General features: G+C 38.3%; 2 protein-coding genes across 3 annotated transcripts in view; one reads left to right on the forward strand and one right to left on the reverse strand.

The window, feature by feature from the left end:
• Positions 1–19584, forward strand: part of ACYP2 (acylphosphatase 2) — a 151603-nt gene that overhangs the window by 93677 nt on the left and 38342 nt on the right. The window contains exon 4 of one of the 2 annotated variants that reach the window (XM_055329320.1): positions 7272–7391. The exons of the other annotated variant lie outside the window; for it this stretch is intronic. Coding sequence (XP_055185295.1) covers positions 7272–7391 — 120 coding nt within the window. The remainder of the gene's footprint in view (positions 1–7271; positions 7392–19584) is intronic. 2 annotated transcript variants of the gene reach the window in all.
• Positions 15196–18337, reverse strand: TSPYL6 (TSPY like 6). Its single transcript, XM_055328332.1, is given in 4 exon segments — positions 15196–15881; positions 15884–16039; positions 16042–16129; positions 18287–18337. Coding segments are annotated over 4 exon segments (981 nt in total).

Here is a 19584-nt window from a genome sequence, read left to right on the forward strand (position 1 = left end):
CGCATTGTGGCTATTGGTTTCTCCCATTAAAATGAAAAATAGAATTATGTTTGACAGAAGAAAAATTTATTTGGCACCTTAGGTGAAATAAATACAAAAACTGAAGTTAGCATCCTTTTTTGGCAAGTCCCTGGATCAGTGATTTGCAGCCTTTCAGTGTAAACCTTTCTCACCATTCTAGAAATTTGGTGATACAAAATTATGCATTCCCAGTTGGTCATTTTTTCTTTTGACTTGCTTGTGGATTTTTTTTATCACGTAGATTTTTTAAAATCTTTCTCCCCAGTTTTACTGAGAAAAAATTGACATACATCACTGTAAGTTTAAGGCGTACAGCATGATGGTTTGCAAACATACACTGTGGAGTGACTACCATGGTAGTCAGCTCAGCTCCATTCTTTCCTAGAGATATGATAAAAATGAAAGCATGAGAAAAAGAATAAAGGGGAAAATTTTTCTCCTTGAGATGAGAACTTTCAGGATTTACTCTTTTCACAGCTTTCTTATATATCACATGGCTGTGTTAGCTGTAGTCATCATGCCGTGTGTTACATCTCTGGTACTTATCTTAAAACTGGAAATTTGTACTTCTGACCAGTTTCCTCCAATCAACCCCTATCTCTAGTAACCACAAGTCTCATCTCTTTTTATGTGGGTTTGGGATTTTTTTATTTTGCTTTTTAGATTTCACATTAATGTGAGATTATACAGATTTTGGCTTTCTCTTATTTCACTTAGTATAAGGCTTCAAGGTCCATCGATGTTGTCACAAATGGTAGGCTGTCCTCATGTTTTTTTTTTTTTATGGCTGAATAATGTTCTGTTGTATCTGTATAACACAACCTCTTTATTCATCCATCAGTGGTCACTTGGGTTGTTTCTATGTCTTGGCTATTGTAAGTAATACTGATAGGAACATGGGGGTACAGACATATTCTCAAGTGTTATTGTTACCTTTGAATTTATTCATCAAAGGGGAATTGCCTCGGTGTCCATCGAATGGATAAAGAAGATGTGGTTTATGTATACAATGGAATATTACTCAGCCATTAGAAATGACAAATACCCACCATTTGCTTGGACGTGGATGGAACTGGAGGGTATGATGCTGAGTGAAGTAAGTCAATTGGAGAAGGACAAACATTATATGGTCTCATTCATTTGGGGAATATAAATAATAGTGAAAGGGAATAGAAGGGAAGGGAGAAGAAATGGGTAGGAAATATCAGAAAGGGAGACAGAACATGAAGACTCCTAACTCTGGGAAATGAACTAGGGGTGGTGGAAAGGGAGGAGGGAGGAGGGTAGGGGTGAATGGGTGACGGGCACTGAGGGGGGCACTTGACGGTATGAGCACTGGGTGTTATTCTGTATGTTGGCAAATTGAACACCAATAAAAAATAAATTTATTAAAAAAAATAAAAAACAAAACAAACAAAAAACAAAGGGGAATTGCCGGATCATATGGTACTCATATATCTAATTTTTAGAGCATCCTCCGTATTGTTTCCCATAGTGGCTGAACCAATCTGCAGTCCCACCGACAGTGCTTGAGGATGGCCCTTTTTCTAGATCCACACCAGCATTTGTGTTATCTCTTATCTCTTTATCTTTTCCATGATCGCCATTCTAACAGGCATGAAGTGATACCTCATCATGGTTTTAATTTGCTATCCCTAATGACTAGTGATGCATCATCTCATGTACCTGTTTATCATCTTTGGATTTGGAGAAATGTCTATTTAGGTCCTTTACCCATTTTTTAATAGTCCTTTTTGGTATTGAATTGTAGGATTTCTTTGTTTTGGACATTAACCCCTTATCACATACATGGCTTGCAAATACTTTTTCCCATGTCATAGGTTGTCTTTTCACTTTGTCGATGGTTTCTTTTGCTGTGTAGAAGCTTTTTGGCTTGATGTAGTCCCACTTTTATTTTGTTGTTGTTATTGTTGCTTATGCTTTAGGTATCATGTCTAAAAAAATCATCAACAAGACCTATGCTAAGGAGCTTTGTCTCTATTTTCTTTTAGGAGTTTTATCATTTCCGGTCTTACACTTAAGTCTTTAATCCATTTTGAGTTAATTTTTTGAGTTAATTTTTTTGTGAGTTGTATAAGATATGGGTCCAGTTTTATTCTTTTACATGTGAATATCCAGTGATCCCAACACCATTTATTGAAGAGACTGTCTTTTCTCCATTGAGTATTTTTGGCTTCCTTGCCAAATATTAGTTGAGAGAATATGCTTGGGTTTGTTTTTATGCCAGTAGCATACTGTCTTAATGACTGTAGCTTTATAATATAGCTTGAAATCAGGAGTGTGATGCTTCCTGCTTTTTCTTTCTCAGGATTTCTTTGGCTATTTGGGGGTCTTTTGTGGTTCCATACAAATCTTAAGAGTTTTTTTATTGTTTTTTAGCTCTGTAAAAACTGCCATGCGACTCATGGTAGAGACTGCATTGAATCTTTAGATTGCTCTTGGTAGCATTGATGTTATAACAATTTTCTTCCAGTCCATGAACACAAGATACCTTTCCATTTATTCATGTTTTCTTTCATCAGTGTCTTATAATTTTCAGCATTGAGATCTTTCACCTCCTTAAATTTGTTCCTAAGTATTTTATTGTTTTTGATGCTGTTGTAAATGGATTAATTTCTTTTTTCAGAAATTTTGTGGTTAGTATAGAGAAATGCTACTGATTTTTGTTGGTTAATTTTGTATCCTGCAACTTTACTGAATTCATTGATTAGATCTAAGTTTTTTAGTTGAGTCTTTAGGATTTTCTAAAATAAAATCATGCCATCTGCAAATAGAGATATTTTTACTTCCTCTCTCCCAATTCTGATACCTTTTATTTCTTTTTCTTCTCTTCTTCCCCACTCCCTGCGCTGCCCCCCCTCCCCCGCCCCGGATGCTCTCGTTAGGACTTCTAGTACTGTGCTGAATGGGAGTTGTGAGAGTCCATACCTTTGTCTTGTTTCTGATTTTAGAATAAAAGCTTTCATCCCTTTCACCATTGAGTATGGTGTTAGCTGTGGGCTTGTTACATATGGCCTCTATTATGTTGCAATATGTTCTTTTGTGCCTAATTGGTTAAGGGTTTTTGCCACACATGGATGTTGACCATGTAGATTTTACATTTTTTTCATGAACTATATTTATCACTTTATGTACATATCAGTCTTTTCCTTAATATCTCCAGATTTTAAATAATGGAAAGGCCTCCCCACTCCAAGTTAATCAATTCCCTCTTGTGTTCTAGTTTTTTTTTATGATTTCATTTTTAAAAATTTAAATCTTCTTTTAAATTTACCCAATATATATCATGAGGCATAAATTCAAATTAATTTTATTAAAAACATCTCTCCAGTTTTTAAAGACAGTTTTTTGAGTTGTCTATCTTTTCCCCCATGAGTTTAGCTACTATGTTTATCCTACACCAAATTCTGTATGCAGTATGGTCTATTTCTAGATTTGTTTTTGCATTTCATTGATTCATCTGTCTATTATTGTCTCAAGACTTTTAATTATTGCAGCTATATGTTAATTTATAAAAAGTATTCGGGAGTACATCCCCTCATTTCTACTATTTTTTTAAAAGTAACCTCTACCCCCAATGTGGGGCTTGAATTCACAACTCCCAGATCAAGTCACATGCTCTACTGACTGAACCAGCCAGGCACACCTTCATTTCTACTCTTTTTTGTCCTTGAAATTGTTGTTTTTTTAACATACTTTAGAATTTGTCTCTCACCCTTCCTCAGGAGTTTCTGGCCTTGTTTATTGTAATTATGATAACTTTTTAAAAGTTTGCTTAGGAAGAACTAATCACTTTGAGACTTCTTATCTAAGAACTATGCCATTCTTTTTCTACGTATCTTTGTGGCCTTCAGGAATGCTTTAAAATTGTATTTATAAATCTTAGATATTTCTAAGTCTTGTTTTTGGATACTTCATTTCATCCTTTACTGTTTCTATAAATGTAGTCTTCTTCCATTTCGTCTTCTAATTTGCTGTTTGATCATCTTAAATTTACTAATATCCCTTTAGTAATTCTATGTCATGTTACCTTATTAATTTTTCTTGTTTATAGTACTTTACAGTTGAATATCTCAGGTTTCCCACAACAATAACAAATGCTGATATTTTTATTTCCTTCTCTACACTTCTGCACCTCTACTTATTTTTTCTTATTAATTGTATTGTCTGACATCAGTACTGTTAAATAATAGTGGTGACAAGTGAATGTGAATGCCCTTCTTTGTTCCTAACTTGAGTGGGAATATCCCTACTGTTGCCCCAGTAAGCACGGTGGTGACTTTGGGGCCAAGGTATATTCTATCGAGTTAAGAAGATACCCATTTATTTCTGCTTTATTAAGTTCAATCATATTTCCAAGTAGTAGTAAAGTCCCAGGGATATGTATCTGCAGCCTCCCTAGCATGAGAGGATCAAAGCTCTAAAAGGAAACATAAAGACTTTCTACTCCACCTTCCTCTCATCATGAGTAATAAATTCCAACCACAGGGAGATGACACTTCCCCCGAGAAGTCCCAAAATTAGATTGGAAAACAAGCTGGAACTAAAAAATCACTGTCTCTTAGGTCTCACACTAGTATTCCTTTGGGTATACACAACTAACATTGAAAATTTCTCTTATGACTATTTTTCTCTTCCATTGTACTTTCTCCTTGAGATTTTTCCATTTTACCCTTCTCTTTCCATATTTCTGGGACCTCACATGTATTGCTTGGCTGTGGATTCTTTCCCCAGCCTGCCATTGCTGAGGAGCCAAGTTTATCAAAGATTTCTAGACAGTGACATAATCCCTTCCCCACCCAAAAAGACCTCTGTTATTTGGTCTTCCTGGACAAAGTGAATTGTCTTCCAAATCCTGCTGGTTACTTTGGGACAGAAAGCTTGGTGGAGCCCCCTGAACACCTAAAAATATGCTTCAGCTGTGACTGTGCCTGCAGCAAAGTGATTTGAACCAACAGTAGATGTGCCATGAATGCCACTGTATCTTAAAGTCACTTGTGGGCGGTATTCAGATTTCAAAAGACATTAGGTCATACTATGTTGATAATTGTTAAAGGAAAAACAAACAATTATGTATTATCAGTACTGTGCTTCTGATTTTGCACTTAACCTTTGTTGTTGGAACTTTCATTAATTATCAAAATTAGTAAAGTGTTTTATATGCTAAGAATTTTTGTGCACAAATGGGAAAAATCTAAGCCATTGGCAGACTATCTTGATAATTTTCTACTATAAAACAAAAGATAATATTTCTATCCATATACAGTTAGGAGACTCTGGAGCCAGACTTGGGTTTGAATTCTGGCTTTACTACTGCCTTATCTGAGTGACCAAAAACAGGTATCTCAATGGAGTCCCATTTTCCTCATTTGCAAAATGAGGACAGGAATACCTTGTAGAGTTGTATGAGAATTAAAAGAATAATGCACATAAGTGCTGCTTAGCATAGTGGTGCCATGATGTAGGGACTTAATAAATGAGAACTATTATATTGTTTAGGGCTTAATATATTGCTTAATATCTTATTGAAGGATATTTAATATATATTATATTTAATAACAATTTTAATTAATATGTTATAAATATATTTAATATAATTTTAAAATTATATTAATACATAAATCAATTATATTTAATAAATATATATACTTAATATATATGTAATATATTGTTAAGGGCTGTAATAAAGCCTGTTTTTCTTTTTAACTGAGATGAATTTAGAGATTAAGGAGCAAGTATCACAGTTTTGGCACATTTTGGATCTGTAATTTCAAAACAGCTCATTTGTCCACATATATTCCTTTCTGAGACTTGGAATTAAGGTATTTATAAGGATTTGACTGAAGTTTCTGCTCCGGCTATTTTTTCTTAGGAATTTTTTGGGTAACTATGCCAGGTAATACCTAAAACCTCAAGCCTAAAAATAGGTTCTTAACTTTTTTTGAGGTTTTCATTAGTCAATTATTATTTATATTATTTATTGACCATCTGATAAGTAGGATAAAAAAGTACAAAAGACTAATATGATTTGCTCTACACATTTAGAACTATAAATGAACGTCTTGGGCATCTTTTATTTACACATTCATTAAGTAACCTTAGAGGGTCTATTTTATGTTGTGCTAGACATAAGATATGTATTCCTAGGGATTCAGAGATGAAAAGATAAATCTCTACTCTGAAAAAGCTTACAGTCAAGTATGGTATCTACAAAGGAACTTGAAAGCCACTTATAATAATAGAAGCCTTCCCTGACACCCTGTAGCCTCAGCTTGAGGAAACACTGTTCTCATGTGGTCCCATAACATTCTGTGCTTGCTCTTTTTTTTTTTTTTTGAAAGATTTTATTTATTTATCCATGACAGACACAGAGAGAGAGGCAGAGAGAGAAGCAGGCTCCCTGGGGGGAGCCTAATGTGGGACTCGATCCCAGGAGCTGGGATCACACCCTGAGCCAAAAGCAGATGTTCAACCGCTGAGCCTCTAGGCATCCCTGTGCTTGCTCTTATTTTAGCACTTCTCACACTGTAAATTGTCTTCTGTGCTAGACTCCAGGCGACTTGAGGATGGGACTGTGTCTTATCCCTTACAGATGAAAAAGATAACTACTAAAACATGATCTTGGCCTTTAACATTGAGTAACAAAGACCTACAACCAAGTAACATATATAAAGAACTACAGTATAAGTTTGTATGAAATAGATGCCTACAAAGTGTATGCTACAGGAGGTAGGGGGTTGGGGGTGTTATTTAGAAAAGATGGCATTTGAATTTAGAAAGAATGATAGGATTTCCGTAGGTAAGAAGGTTGGGAAGAAAATGGAAGATGAAGGAAAGGCACAGAAGCCAGGACAGTGTTTGGGCTGCTTGAGGTATAGCACAGAGTCTCATGTGAGTGGGCTCCAGCAAGATTTTGGGGCAGGGTTTTCATTGTAATTGAGTGCAGTAGCAGGGTGTTGGGAATTTGTTCTGTAGGCAGTGGTGGACTGATATGGATATCTGGGTATAAGGGACTTGATCACTTTGTCAACAGGGTGAATGTTGGGAAAAGAAAGATCAGATTTAGGAGATACAATCTGGAGATTTTCAGTAACATAGCAAGAGATGTTGTAGTGAAACATAACAATGTGTAGTCAAACACAAGGGGGAATAGAGCAATTCTGAAGATGTTATGTAAATGGAGTTGTCAGACCTTGATCAAGAGTAAGGGTTGGAAATTCCAATTTCAGGGTCCTTTTGTCAAAGGTGATGGCAGACACTATGACAGTGGCTAAAGTCACCCAGAAAAAGTACAGAGAAAGCAAGCCAGGCAAAGGCACAGAACTTTGTGGAAAACTTATTTTTAAGGGGTAAGTAAACCTTCAGATTTTGAAGATGAATTAAACTGTATCTTTGGAATTAAGTGACTTGCCTTCAATTTAAAGAAGAACCCCCTAAAACCCAGGTGCCCCCACCTGTAACTAAGTGCACTATTAGTTTAATGTTCTGGACTCTCATTTAATGCTAAGTTTAAAAATCCCACCTACCACCTTTACCATCTCTATATATCTTGGTAAGAGAGACTAAACTTGAATTTTTGGACCCCTTTACATGAATCAAAGTAACCTATATGTCCTATGCTTCTGGCTACCAATAGCCAAGAGAAAATTTTGCCATTGGAAAACACAGGACAAGCCATCCAAATGGATGCCATTTAAAATTATAATGTGTAATATGAATTGATAGTCGGAATTGTAAAAAGCCTAAGTAAGTCCACCTTATGCTTCAAAGGCAAAAAGCTAATCTTGTGCATTATTAAATGTTTTTATATCCCTTATGTAAAAAAGAAGCCTGCTACATTTCCAACACTGAATTATTTTTATTATCCCCTAATACACTTACGGTATACAGAAATGGACAGATTTTTGCTTAATTAAGACAAACCAATTTTTTCCTTACATTTTTTAAAGATTTTTATTTTTATCTATTCATGAGAGAGAGGGAGGGAGAGAGAGAGAGAGAGAGAGAGAGAGAGAGAGAGAGAGAGAGGCAGAGACACAGGCAGAGACAGAAGCAGGTTCCATGAAGGGAGCCCGACGTGGGACTCAATCCCAGGTCTCCTGGATCAGGCCCTGCGCCGAAGGCGGCACTAAACCGCTGAGCCACCTGGGCTGCCCTTTTCTTTACATTTTTAACAGAAGATTGTGTTGTTATTAATGACAGTCTTCTGTGGCATATGCCAAAGTTGTGGCTTGAAATTGTTTTTAACTATTAATTATCAAGTGAAATATTTATACCTCAAAGAGGGAGGCCTGAAAAGATAGGCTACAGAACTTTTGATCAAGACTGTCTTAATGAGCAAGTATATAATGGGGCCCATCCTCGGAATAGCATCATCCTTGCTGATCAATAGAACTAAATTATACATGGATATTATTAATTTGGCTGGCAGAGCTGAACTTTGAAACGAACTATCACCTCATCAAAAAAAAGACCCAAAAAAACAAAATCACACACACGAAAACAAAAACAAAAGCAAAAAAGAGGAGAAATAACAACCAACACCAGAAATAGAAACAACTGTAAGAGAATATTATGAAAAAATTATATGCCAACAAATTGGACAACTTCAAAGAAGTGGATAAATTCCTAGAAACATATAATCTTCCAAATACTGAATCAGGAAGAAATAGAAAATTTAAACAGACTGATTATCAGTAATTAAATTGAATCAGTAATCAAAAAACTCCCAACAAATGAAAGTCCAGGATCTGATGGCTTAACAGACAAATTTTACCAAATATTTAAAGAAGAGTTAATATGTATTCTTCTCAAACTATTCCAAAAAGTACAAGAGGAAGGAAAATTTCTAAATTCATCCTATGAGACTAGTATCACCCTGATAGCAAAACCAGATAGATGCCAAAAAAAGAACTATAGGCCAATATCTCTGATGAACATGGATGCAAAAATGCTCAACAAGATACTACCAAACTGAAAACAACAATACATTCAGAAAATCATTCACCATGATCAATTGGGACGTATTCCTACGATGCAAATGTGCCTCAGTATCTCAAATCAATGTGATCCATCTCTTCAAAAAAAAAAAAGATAAAAACTATATGATCATTTCAATAGATGTAGAAAAAGCATGTGACAAAGTACAACATCCATTCATGATAAAATCCCTCAACAAAGTAGCTCTAGAGGGAATATACCTCAACATAATAAAGTCCTTATATGCAAAACTCACAGAGAACCTCATGCTTAGTGGGGACTACCTGAGAGCTTTTCTCCAAAGATCAAGAAAAAGACAAGGATGTCAACTCTTATGGCTTTTATTCCACATAGTGCTAGAAGTCCTAGCTACAGCAATAGACCAAAAAAGAAAAAAAAAAAAAAGCATCCAAACTGGTAAGGAAGAAATAAAACTTTAACTATTTGCAGATCACATGATACCATAAATAGAAAACCGTAAAGACCCTGTCAAAAAAACTACTAGAACTGACGAATTCAGTAAAATCACAGGATACAAAATCAGTGTACAGAAATCTGTTGCATTCCTATACGCTAATAATGAAGCAGCAGAAAGTTAAGAAAACAATGCCATTTAAAATTGCACCAAAACCAATAAAATATCTAGGGATAAATTTAACCTAAGAGATGAAAGATCTGTACTCTGAAAACTTTAAAACACTTATGAAAGAAATTGAAGATGACACAAAGAAATGGAAAGACATTCCATGCTTATGGATTGGAAGAATGAATAGTGTTCAAATGCCTTTACTACCCAAAACTATAAACAGATTTAATACAACCCCTACCAAAATGCCAACAACACTTTTCACAAGACAGATAATCATATATAGAAAAGTGTGTTCCACAGATGTACAACTCAATGAAGTTTCACAGAACTAGAACAAATAATCCTAAAATTTGTATGGAACCACAAAAGACCCTGAAAAAAATATAAGATTGCCAAAGCAATCTTGAAAAAGAAAAACAAAACTGGAGGTATCCCAATTACAGATTTCAAGTTACAGTACAAAGTGGTAATAATTAAAACAGAATGGTACTGGCATAAAAATAGACACACAGATCAATGGCACAGAATGGAAAACCCAGAAATAAACACATAATTTTGTGGTCAATTAATCTTTGACAAAGGAGGCAACAGTAAATAATGGGAAAAAGACATCTCTTCAACAAATGGCGTTGGGAAAACTGGATAGCTAGATGCAAAAGAAGAAAACTGGACCACTTTCTTATGCCATACACAAAAATGAACTAAAAATGGAATAAAGACCTAAATGTGAGACCTGAAGCCATAAAAATCCTTGAAGAGAGCATAGGCAGTAATGCCTCTGACGTTGACTGCAGCAACATCTTTCTAGGTATATCCCCCAAGGTAAGGAAAATAAAAGCAAAAATAAACTATTGGGATGACATCAAAGTAAAAAGCTTCTTCACAGTGAAGGAAACAATCAATAAAAGTAAAAGGCAGCCTATGGAATGGGAGAAGATATTTGCAAATGACAAATCCAATAAAGAGTTAATATCCAAAATACATAAAGAATTCAACACCCCAAAAATGAATAATCTGATTAAAAACTGGGCAGAAGACATGAACAGACATTTCCCCAAAGAAGATATCCAGATGGCCAACAGACCCAGGAAAAGATGCTCAATATCACTGATCATCAGGGAAATGCAAATCAAAACTACAATGTGGTATTACCTCACATCTGTCAGAATGGCTAGAAAAAAAACCCAAAACAAACAAAAAAACCCCCAAGAAACAACAATGGTTGGTGAGGATGTGGAGAAAAAGGAATCCCTTGCACTGTTGGTGGGAATGCAGACATTAGTGACCACTGTAGAAAACAGTAAGGAGGTTCCTTAATAAATTAAAACAGAACTACCCTGCAATCCACTAAGTGGACTGCTGGGTATTTAGCCCCAAAATCCAAAAACTCTAATTCAAAGGGATACATGCACCCCTGTGTTTATTGCAGCATTATTGACAATAGCCAAATTATGGAAGCAGCAAGATGCGGTGTGTGTGTGTGTGTGTGTGTATGAATATTATATATATTATATTTAATATATATAAGAATATAAGAATAATATAAGAATATATATAATATATATAAGAGAGTATTATTCAGCCATAAAAAAGAATGAATCTTGCCATTTGCAATGACATGGATGGAGTTAGAGTATAATCCTAAGCAAAATAAGTCAGAGAAAGACAAATACCATATGATTTCACTCATCTGTAGAATTTAAGAAACAAAACAAATGGACAAAGGGAAAAAAAGACAAACCAAGAAATAGACTCTTGATTATAGAGAACAAACTGATGGGTTACCAGAAGGGAAATGGATGAAATAGGTGACGGGGATTAAAGAGTACATTTATCATGATGGAAAAAGAAATGAACTATCTCACAAGCCATGGTTAATGAACTGTTTATAGCTGAAAAACTCTGATAAAGGTCAGTTGACAAAATGAACAGCTACAGTAAAAATACTAAAAGTTGATGGCCTGTACCTAGATAATTGAATACTTTTATTCTTAGAAAATGGATTTTAGCCATTTGAATTGTGACACAGTAAATGACTCCGTTAGAATTCACATATATGGAATCATTGCCTACCCAGAAAGATCTGAAACATACTCTAGAACTGGCCAGTTATTTTCTAGCATAGAGGTTCGAGAAATGATGAGGTTTGTTTTTTTGTTGTTGTTGGGTTTTGTTTCATGGTTTTATTTTCCTTAGTTTTCTTTGGACTTCTATTTTTGTTTTTCTCAAGTGTATTTTATTAAAGGATAATTACATATAGAAAAGTGTGTTTCACACATGTACAACTCAGTGAAGCTTCACAAATTGAATACACCCAGGTATCTAGTACCCAAATCAAGACACAGAACATCCTCTGTCCTATAGAGTCGGGTTCATAGTCCCTTCCAGTCACTAGGTACCCACCCCCTAGAACATTTGGGAGATAATCATCATGGGTCGCTGATGTTTCTGAACTCTTGGAAGCAGAAACCCTAACTGCCTTTGTTCAGAGTATCTCTCCAAGGATATCCATGAATAGCTTTGGAACACAGAAATAGTGTTTCCCTCCAGAGCAAAGGGCAGGTTTGCTTACAGCCTTGAAAAAGTAGACATTGTGTCCCCTATGGAGCAAAGTGCAGGTTTACTTGCTGTTCAGTATAATAAAGATAATGTCTGCCTTCAAAAGCAAAGGGCAGACATGCTTAATTCCCATTATAAGGGATTCACTTTTCCTGAGCCCAGGGTTCCTTTCCTCTAACACAACCCACTGTGTGTGCAGGTGTCATGGGGCCTTCTTCATGCTACAGAATAAGAATTAGAGCCCAAGAGACTGCTGCAAGTACCGATGCTGGCTATTGAGTTGTAAGGTCCTTTGTCTTGGACTCAGCAACTGTTAACTAGGCAGGCTAACACGCTAAGTTTGTAAGGAGGGTCAGATGCCAGAGTCTTCACTGTTCTTGGTAGTGATTACTGTTCTGGCTTCTACCCCCGTCGATAAAGTTTACCTGTTCTTAAACTTCATATATAAATGGAATTATATCGCACATTGTCTTGAGTCTGGCTTCTTTTATCCAACATCATGTTTGTGAGAATCATTCATATTACTGCATGCAGGCATAATTCTTTATTTCTCACAGTATTACATTGTGTGAATATTGAAAACTTGGGTGGTGGGTTTTGTTTTTTGTTTTTTTGGGGGGTTTTTACCAGTGGTGAATATAGAGGCAGTTCCCAATGTTAGGTATTCAGTTGTGCTAGTATCAACACTTTTATGCATGTCTTTGTGAATACATATATGCATTTCTGTTGGGTATGTTCCCAGAGCTGGATCAGAGGGTGTGCATAGATACTGCCAAACAATTGTCTAGAGTATTTGTGTCGGGCTACTCTCCTGCCATTCTGGTTTCTCTGTGTACTTTTCCACCTTGTTATTTTCCATCTTTTTAGTCTGTTTTTTTTTTCAGGCTGACATGCTTTTATTTTGCCATAATGTGGATAAATAAAGATAAATATGCCAATGGTGCCCTTCCAATTTTACAGAGCAATCTCACAAGTAATTTTGCTATTTATGGAAAGAGACACTCAATTACTAAGTTGTTACCAGGGTAAATTGTCAAGACAATCAGAGCCACAAGTTTTTCGTTAGGTAACTTTTCCATGAAGACAACAATTTCTGAAGTCTTGAGCTTCTGACAAGACCAAGTTATGCAAGTTGTATTTCTAAAGATAGTTTTAACAGAAACAGGTGAAAACTGTTAGTAATATTGAGAGAATTCTCTATTACAGGAAACAGGAAAGAGATGGATATTCTTTCAAATGTTCCCAATTGAAAATAAAACAAAATCTATACCTCCAAGTCTTCCCAGTAAGCAGAGAAAGGAGTAAGACTTCCCAGAAGCAGAGAAAGGAATAGGATTTTATGAAATACAAGTGAACTTCGGGGCACAGTAGTACTGTATTCATCTTCCACATACATAAGGTCACATGAAAACAGGAGGGAAAACAGCCAACATGGCACTATTTTTCTTTAAAGAACCCTTTGTGAGGTATCAGAGTTAAGGCTTTGGCTACCTGCAGTTCTACTGTGCCAGTCCCAAGAAAAATATTCTCCTCCCATCACTACTCCCAGAGCAAGTCTGCCTTCCTTGCAGGCTCTCGGTTGACCCAGTCTTAATTCTAGGCCCTGCATTTCCCTGGCTCATTTCTGCATCTGGCCTTTGGTTCAGTTTTCCCTGCTTAGGGCACCCACCTGAATCTCTTTGGTTCCTTTCATCCATTCTGAACTGGAAACACCTTTCCTTCCCTGTGGACTAGTCTTCCGGTAAGCCCTGTAGGCATTGCTAAGGGAGGGGAGGGGCTGGGAGAGCATGGAGGGGTAATAAGAGCTCCAGGAGTTTCCTTGACAGGACACCCGCTCTGCCTCTGGAGATGGAAAGAGAGCTAGATTAAACTGAAGAGCTTGCTCTTGCAGATGTATCTGGGCTACCACTTTTTTTTCCTTTATTTTTTTTAAGGAGGGGTGGCTACCACTTTTTAAAAAGAGGTAGAAAAGAGATGCCTGGGTGGTTTAGCAGTTGAGCATCTGCCTTCAGCTCAGGGCATGATCCTGGGGTCCCAGGATAGAGCCCCACATCAGGCTCCCTGCATGGAGCCTGCTTCTCCCTCTGCCTGTGTTTCTGCTTCTCTCTCTCTCTCTCATAAATAAATAAAATCTTTAAAAAAAAAAAAAAGGCAGAAGAGAGATGAGAGACAAAGAGAAGGAGATGAAGAGGAAGAGAAAAGGTACACCACCCTGGCACCTTTGACACTTCATCATGTTGAGGATGAAGAAGGGAGGCAAATCAAAGTCTCTAAATTTTGTATGAATTCACTGGGTGAGGCTGAGAAAGCCTTGTGCTTTGTCATCAAGGACCCTACCATTATCCTTGCCATGTGAATAGGGTCTAACTTGTCACTTCAGCCACTTGCCTGACAGCCAGTAGGGTTCCTAAGTGAAATGTGTTTTATGGGCCGGCAGGGAACCTGGGCCTACCATCACTTCTGGAGATCATTGTGCATCAAAACCCAGAAAGTGAAGCTGGCAGTGGTCTGGACGATGTACATCCATCAGGCAGCAGCCTAAGGGGTGGGTGTAGCCAGTAGCAGGTAGCACTCAGTGCCTGGAAGGGCAGAAAGATCAATGGAATTGCATGAATCACATAGGCCAAGTAGCACACTGATGTTTTCCCTGGGCCTTATTAATGCCCAGCAATTTTTCACAGGTGATGAGCAGAGTGAGTAAAACAGGCTTCTGAACATAGCTAGACATCCAGGGGGTAGTAACCAGACTAGAGGCCCTGGGAAGAAACAGGGTCCAAACAGTGTAGGTAAAGGCAGTGCAATTTACAGCATCATTTGTTTGGCTGAAAAGAGTGTACACCATGCCACGTAGCACGTGATGTTAATGCAGAAAAGCCATGAAGGTCTCAATCCTGCGGTTGAGAGTATGAGTGTTTGAAGGAAGGTCAGTACAAAAGCAGCAATAGGCACACCCAGTGCTGTTGCCAAGGCACTTCCAGCAGGAAGAGGTAAGAGATCTTGTATGGGAGTATTTCCGAGGGCAAAGGTTAACGAGATTGGAACCAAGGGATCTCCATTGGCTTCCTTATCTGGCAAAATCTAGCTCTGGAGGCCCCTTCATGCAACAGGTAGTATTGGAATAGATTTGGCCAGAGGTCCTCTTTGATAATCTCAGCAATTCTTTCACACTCTGGAAGGTTGTGGTCTGAAAACCGGGTGAAGAAGCTGCAGGTGATGCCTTGATTCCTATGAATGAAGGTCTAGAGTTCATGGCTTGGGTGCCATATGATTGGAGTGGCAAGAGACTCCACTTGGCTGGATGATCTGACCTCCTATTCCTCGACAATCAGCTTGTTTCTGCACAAGGGGTTTCTTTGAAACAGGAATTTGAACTTGGAGCCTATCCTAGGGTGTCTGAAGTCTTTCACCTCCAAGTTGGCTGTGTACCTTAACGTGTCTGCTTCTTGGCCTCTACTCAAGGTGGATAGCTGTGGCTAGTTCCAAAAGGCACTGACCCAGAAGCTGGGAATATTCCGAATGATGTAGCTCTTCTGCTCTAAGTAGTGTTGATGTACTTGACCAAACTTGCACCACAACTGTAGAACGGCTCTGTCAGCCTAAACGTTTACGGTGTCCACTTCCAGCTGGATGGCCTCCAGGGAGCTCACGTAGAGATCCACGTTCAGGAACCAGGGACCTGCCTTGACCTTCACCTCATTTACCACTTTTTTCCCTCCCCCACTTCCATTTCTACATCTCCTGGCTTCTGCTCCACCACTTCAGCGCCCTCCTCCTCAGCCACAGGTCCTGAGAAGATGGCACAACTTTCAGTCCTTGATTCCTTGGCTTTTGCCCCAGCCATCCCTTCAGACCCCAGCTTCCCCATTTCTAGGCGCCTTTCCCACCAGGGCCATGTGGCTCTTCACAGTGCAAGCCATTTTTCAGGCTGTTGTCAGTTGACCAAGATGCTGCTTCTAGGCCCTCCAAGGGTCAGCCTCCTGACAGTCCATTTCCATACACTGTGTCATCCTTTTTATTTCTGCATTACCAGCGGGTGTGGTATCACATGGTGGTTTTAAGTTGGCATTACCTAAAGTGTAATAAAATGGGAATTTTTTTGTGTTTTGGGGCCATTTGGATATCCTCTCTTTACACAGTGAGTCTTCTTCCCATTTTTCTATTGATAATTCTGTATTTTTTCATACTGATTTGTAGGAATCCTTTGTACCTGCTAGATACAAATCTTCTTTCAGATAGATGTCTTGCAAGTATCTTCTCCCTTTCTGAGTTACTTTTCTCTATGTTAATGATGTCTTTGGATGAACAAAAGTTGTAAATTGTAATATATTCGAATTTATCATTTTCCCCTTTAGATTAGTGTTTTTCTGTGCTCTGTTTAAGAAATATCCCCTCTCAAAAAAAAAAAAAAAAGAAAAGAAAAAAAGAAAAAGAAAAAAAAGAAATCTCCCCTCTCCAAGATCTTTCACTTTTATGTCTACAATCGATCTCAAACTGGTTTTTGTGAACGGTGTGATAAGAGTCAAGATTTGTTTTTTCCATATGAATACTGAGTTGACCAGACACTGCTTATTGAAAAGACCATCATTCCCCATGAATTAAATGTTTCTATCAAAAATGTCATGTGTCATTGGCCAGAGCCAGTCAGTTGGCCTTACCTAGCTTCAGAGGTCAGGTAGTAAGTATTATCGTTCCCTGAGCCTGGAAGAAGGAAATTCTGAGTACTGGTGAGCACTGTATCACCCATCAAAGAGTGTAACTTGAGCAATGTGTAAAAGATCAGCTGAGTTAGGCCAGAGAAAGTAGAGAAAAGGTAATGAGGAACATAAGGAAAATGAATGACAATAGAGTAACCCCCAAAGATTAACAATAAAAGGGGAGAGAGAATAAGTAAACAGTGTTTGGAATGAAAAATATAGACACAGTAGTGATCTAAAGAAATATCAGGGAGCACATTAACTTTATGCCAGTGCATTTTCAAACCTGGATGAAATGTATTACTTCATGGACTGTATAACTCATCAACACTGACTGAAATACAGTAGAAAACCTAAACAGACATAGAAACAAGAAGTAGATTGAATCAATAGTTTGAAAAGAATCTTCCCACAAGAATAGCATGAGGCTGAAATGGTTCTGAGGCAGATACTACCTTTAAGGAATACATACCTTTAAGGAGTACATAATCTATTGAACATTAAATATTTATTGTGTGCTTATGTTATACCTAGCACTATTCTAGGCCTTTTAGGATATATTGGCAAATCGAACAAAGATTTCTTCCCTCAGAGTACTCAAGTAGAGCAACAGGCAGAGGCAGAGGGAGAGAAGGAGAGACAGGCTCCCCGCTGAACAGAGAGCCCAATGTGGGGCTTGATGCCATGGCCCTGGGATCACAACCTGAGCCTAAGGCAGCCACTTAACCAACTAAGCCACCCAGGTTGCCCCTATTTCAGGATTTAGAACAAAGAACTCAGAATCTGACTTAGGTTCTGCATGGATTGCTCCTGGGTGAAGAATAGACTGGATGGGGGCAGTAGTATATGTCAGGAGATCTTTTAGAAAGCTGCAAAAGTAATCCAAGTGGAAGAAATTTCTCAGATCAAGTGTAGCAATGGAGGTGGGCAGTGGATATAGTATGATGGTATAGCTAGCATGGTTTCATGATGAATTGGGTAGGGGAAATAAGAAAAAGAAGTCAAGGATGACTCCCTGGATTTTGACCCGAGCGGCTGGTGAGATGGAGTTGCCAGAAGGAGAGACAGGGAAGGTTGTGATGGAGCAAATCTCTATGGGAGAATCAGAAGGTTACTTTTAGATGAGCTAAATTTAAAATTACTATTGGACAACAGAGTTAAGACAGTAGGCATTGGGAATTTGGAGCACAGAAGAGGTCTGGGACAGGGATACATATTTGTGAATAATCAACATACATGATATTTAAAGCCAGAGAGCTGGATGAAATCACCAAGGGTGTGAGTATTGACAGACTGAGCCCCGAGGCTTCCAAAATTACAAAGTCAAGGAGAATAAGAAGACCAAGGAGAGACCAGTAAAGTAGGAGGGAATATGAGAGTGTGCAATGTACTGGCAGCCAGATGTGGAAGGGAAAGTGCTCACCTGGGTGACATGGTGCTGACAGGTGAAGTAAAATGAAGTCTGAGAACTCATTATTGGGCTTTACAACAAAAAGAGTTACTGGTGACTCAGAGCACTTCCAGTGGAGTGGTGGGGGTTGGATTGGGGTTTGAAAGGAATGAGAGGAAAGAAACTGGAGACAGTGAATATTGACAATTTTTTTTGAGGAATTTGCTCCAAAAGGAAATAAATGGGGTCATCATTTGACAAGAACAGTTTTAGAAGAGTGGGAGGGTGACAGCTCAGCTATAATGGGTTTAAGAGGAAATGGGAAGGGAGAAGAAGGAGAAAGTTAAAGCAGCAAGTATTCACGACTCTTGAGGAGTTTTACTTCAGAGAAGTGGGATGATGGCTGGTGGAGAAAGTGGATCAAAGAAAATGATTTTAAAATGGGACAAAAAGAAGTATGTGTACATGCTGATGTCAGTGATTCAGCAGGGAGGAAAAATTCATGATGTAAGGGAGAGGAAGGAGAATCAGTGGATGGATGTCTTGAATAGATAAGAGCAGATGGAATCTGGTGCCTTGGTGGAGGAAGGGGCTGAAAGCATGCCAAGTTCACTCGTGTGAACCAGCAGGATGGTAAAGGATGAGGATATGTGTGCTGGTCAGTGGGTTGAAGTGGTGGTATCTATGAAATTCTCTTCTGATTGCTTCAGTGTTCCCAGTAAAGTAGAAAGCAAGATTGCCAAGTAAGTATGAGGCAAGAGGCAGTGGGACTCTAAGGAGAGATCAACAAGGTCATGAATTTGAAGTGAGGCCCTTCAGCCTGATTGTGAATTTTTCTTCAGCCACAGTCAGTATAAAGGCACAGCATGAGTAAGCAGAGTCAGATTTAGAGCTGAAGCAAGATGGGCAAGAGAATGATGATCATAATCGATCTTAGAATTTAAGCCTGGAGGAGTAGAGGACATACAGGGATGAGGGGCAGTGAAAAGGTGGCCTGATCCATACACTGGAAGACCCAGGGAATTGAAGGTCACTGGGGCCAAGAACCAGAGTGAGCTAGAAGGATGCCATAGCAGTCTGGGAGCGGACTGCAAGGGGTGGGTCAGAATCTTCCTACTCCTCCTCAGAGGGGAGCTGAGATGAGGCAGACTGGGGGTGAGGCCTTTCCGGGGAGGAGGTCAATGAATCAGGAGGCCAGGGTGGGAAGGATCACTGATGTCTGTATTGAAAACACTGAAAGCTAAAAGTCCAGAGCAGTGAGAATGAGCCAGGAGCCAAAATCATTAAGAAATGTGGGGGGGATGAAGTAGGAGGGGCATGAATGCAGGACA

The sequence above is a fragment of the Nyctereutes procyonoides genome, unplaced genomic scaffold (genome assembly GCF_905146905.1).
Source record: "Nyctereutes procyonoides isolate TBG_1078 unplaced genomic scaffold, NYPRO_anot_genome, whole genome shotgun sequence".
Lineage (NCBI taxonomy): Eukaryota > Metazoa > Chordata > Mammalia > Carnivora > Canidae > Nyctereutes > Nyctereutes procyonoides.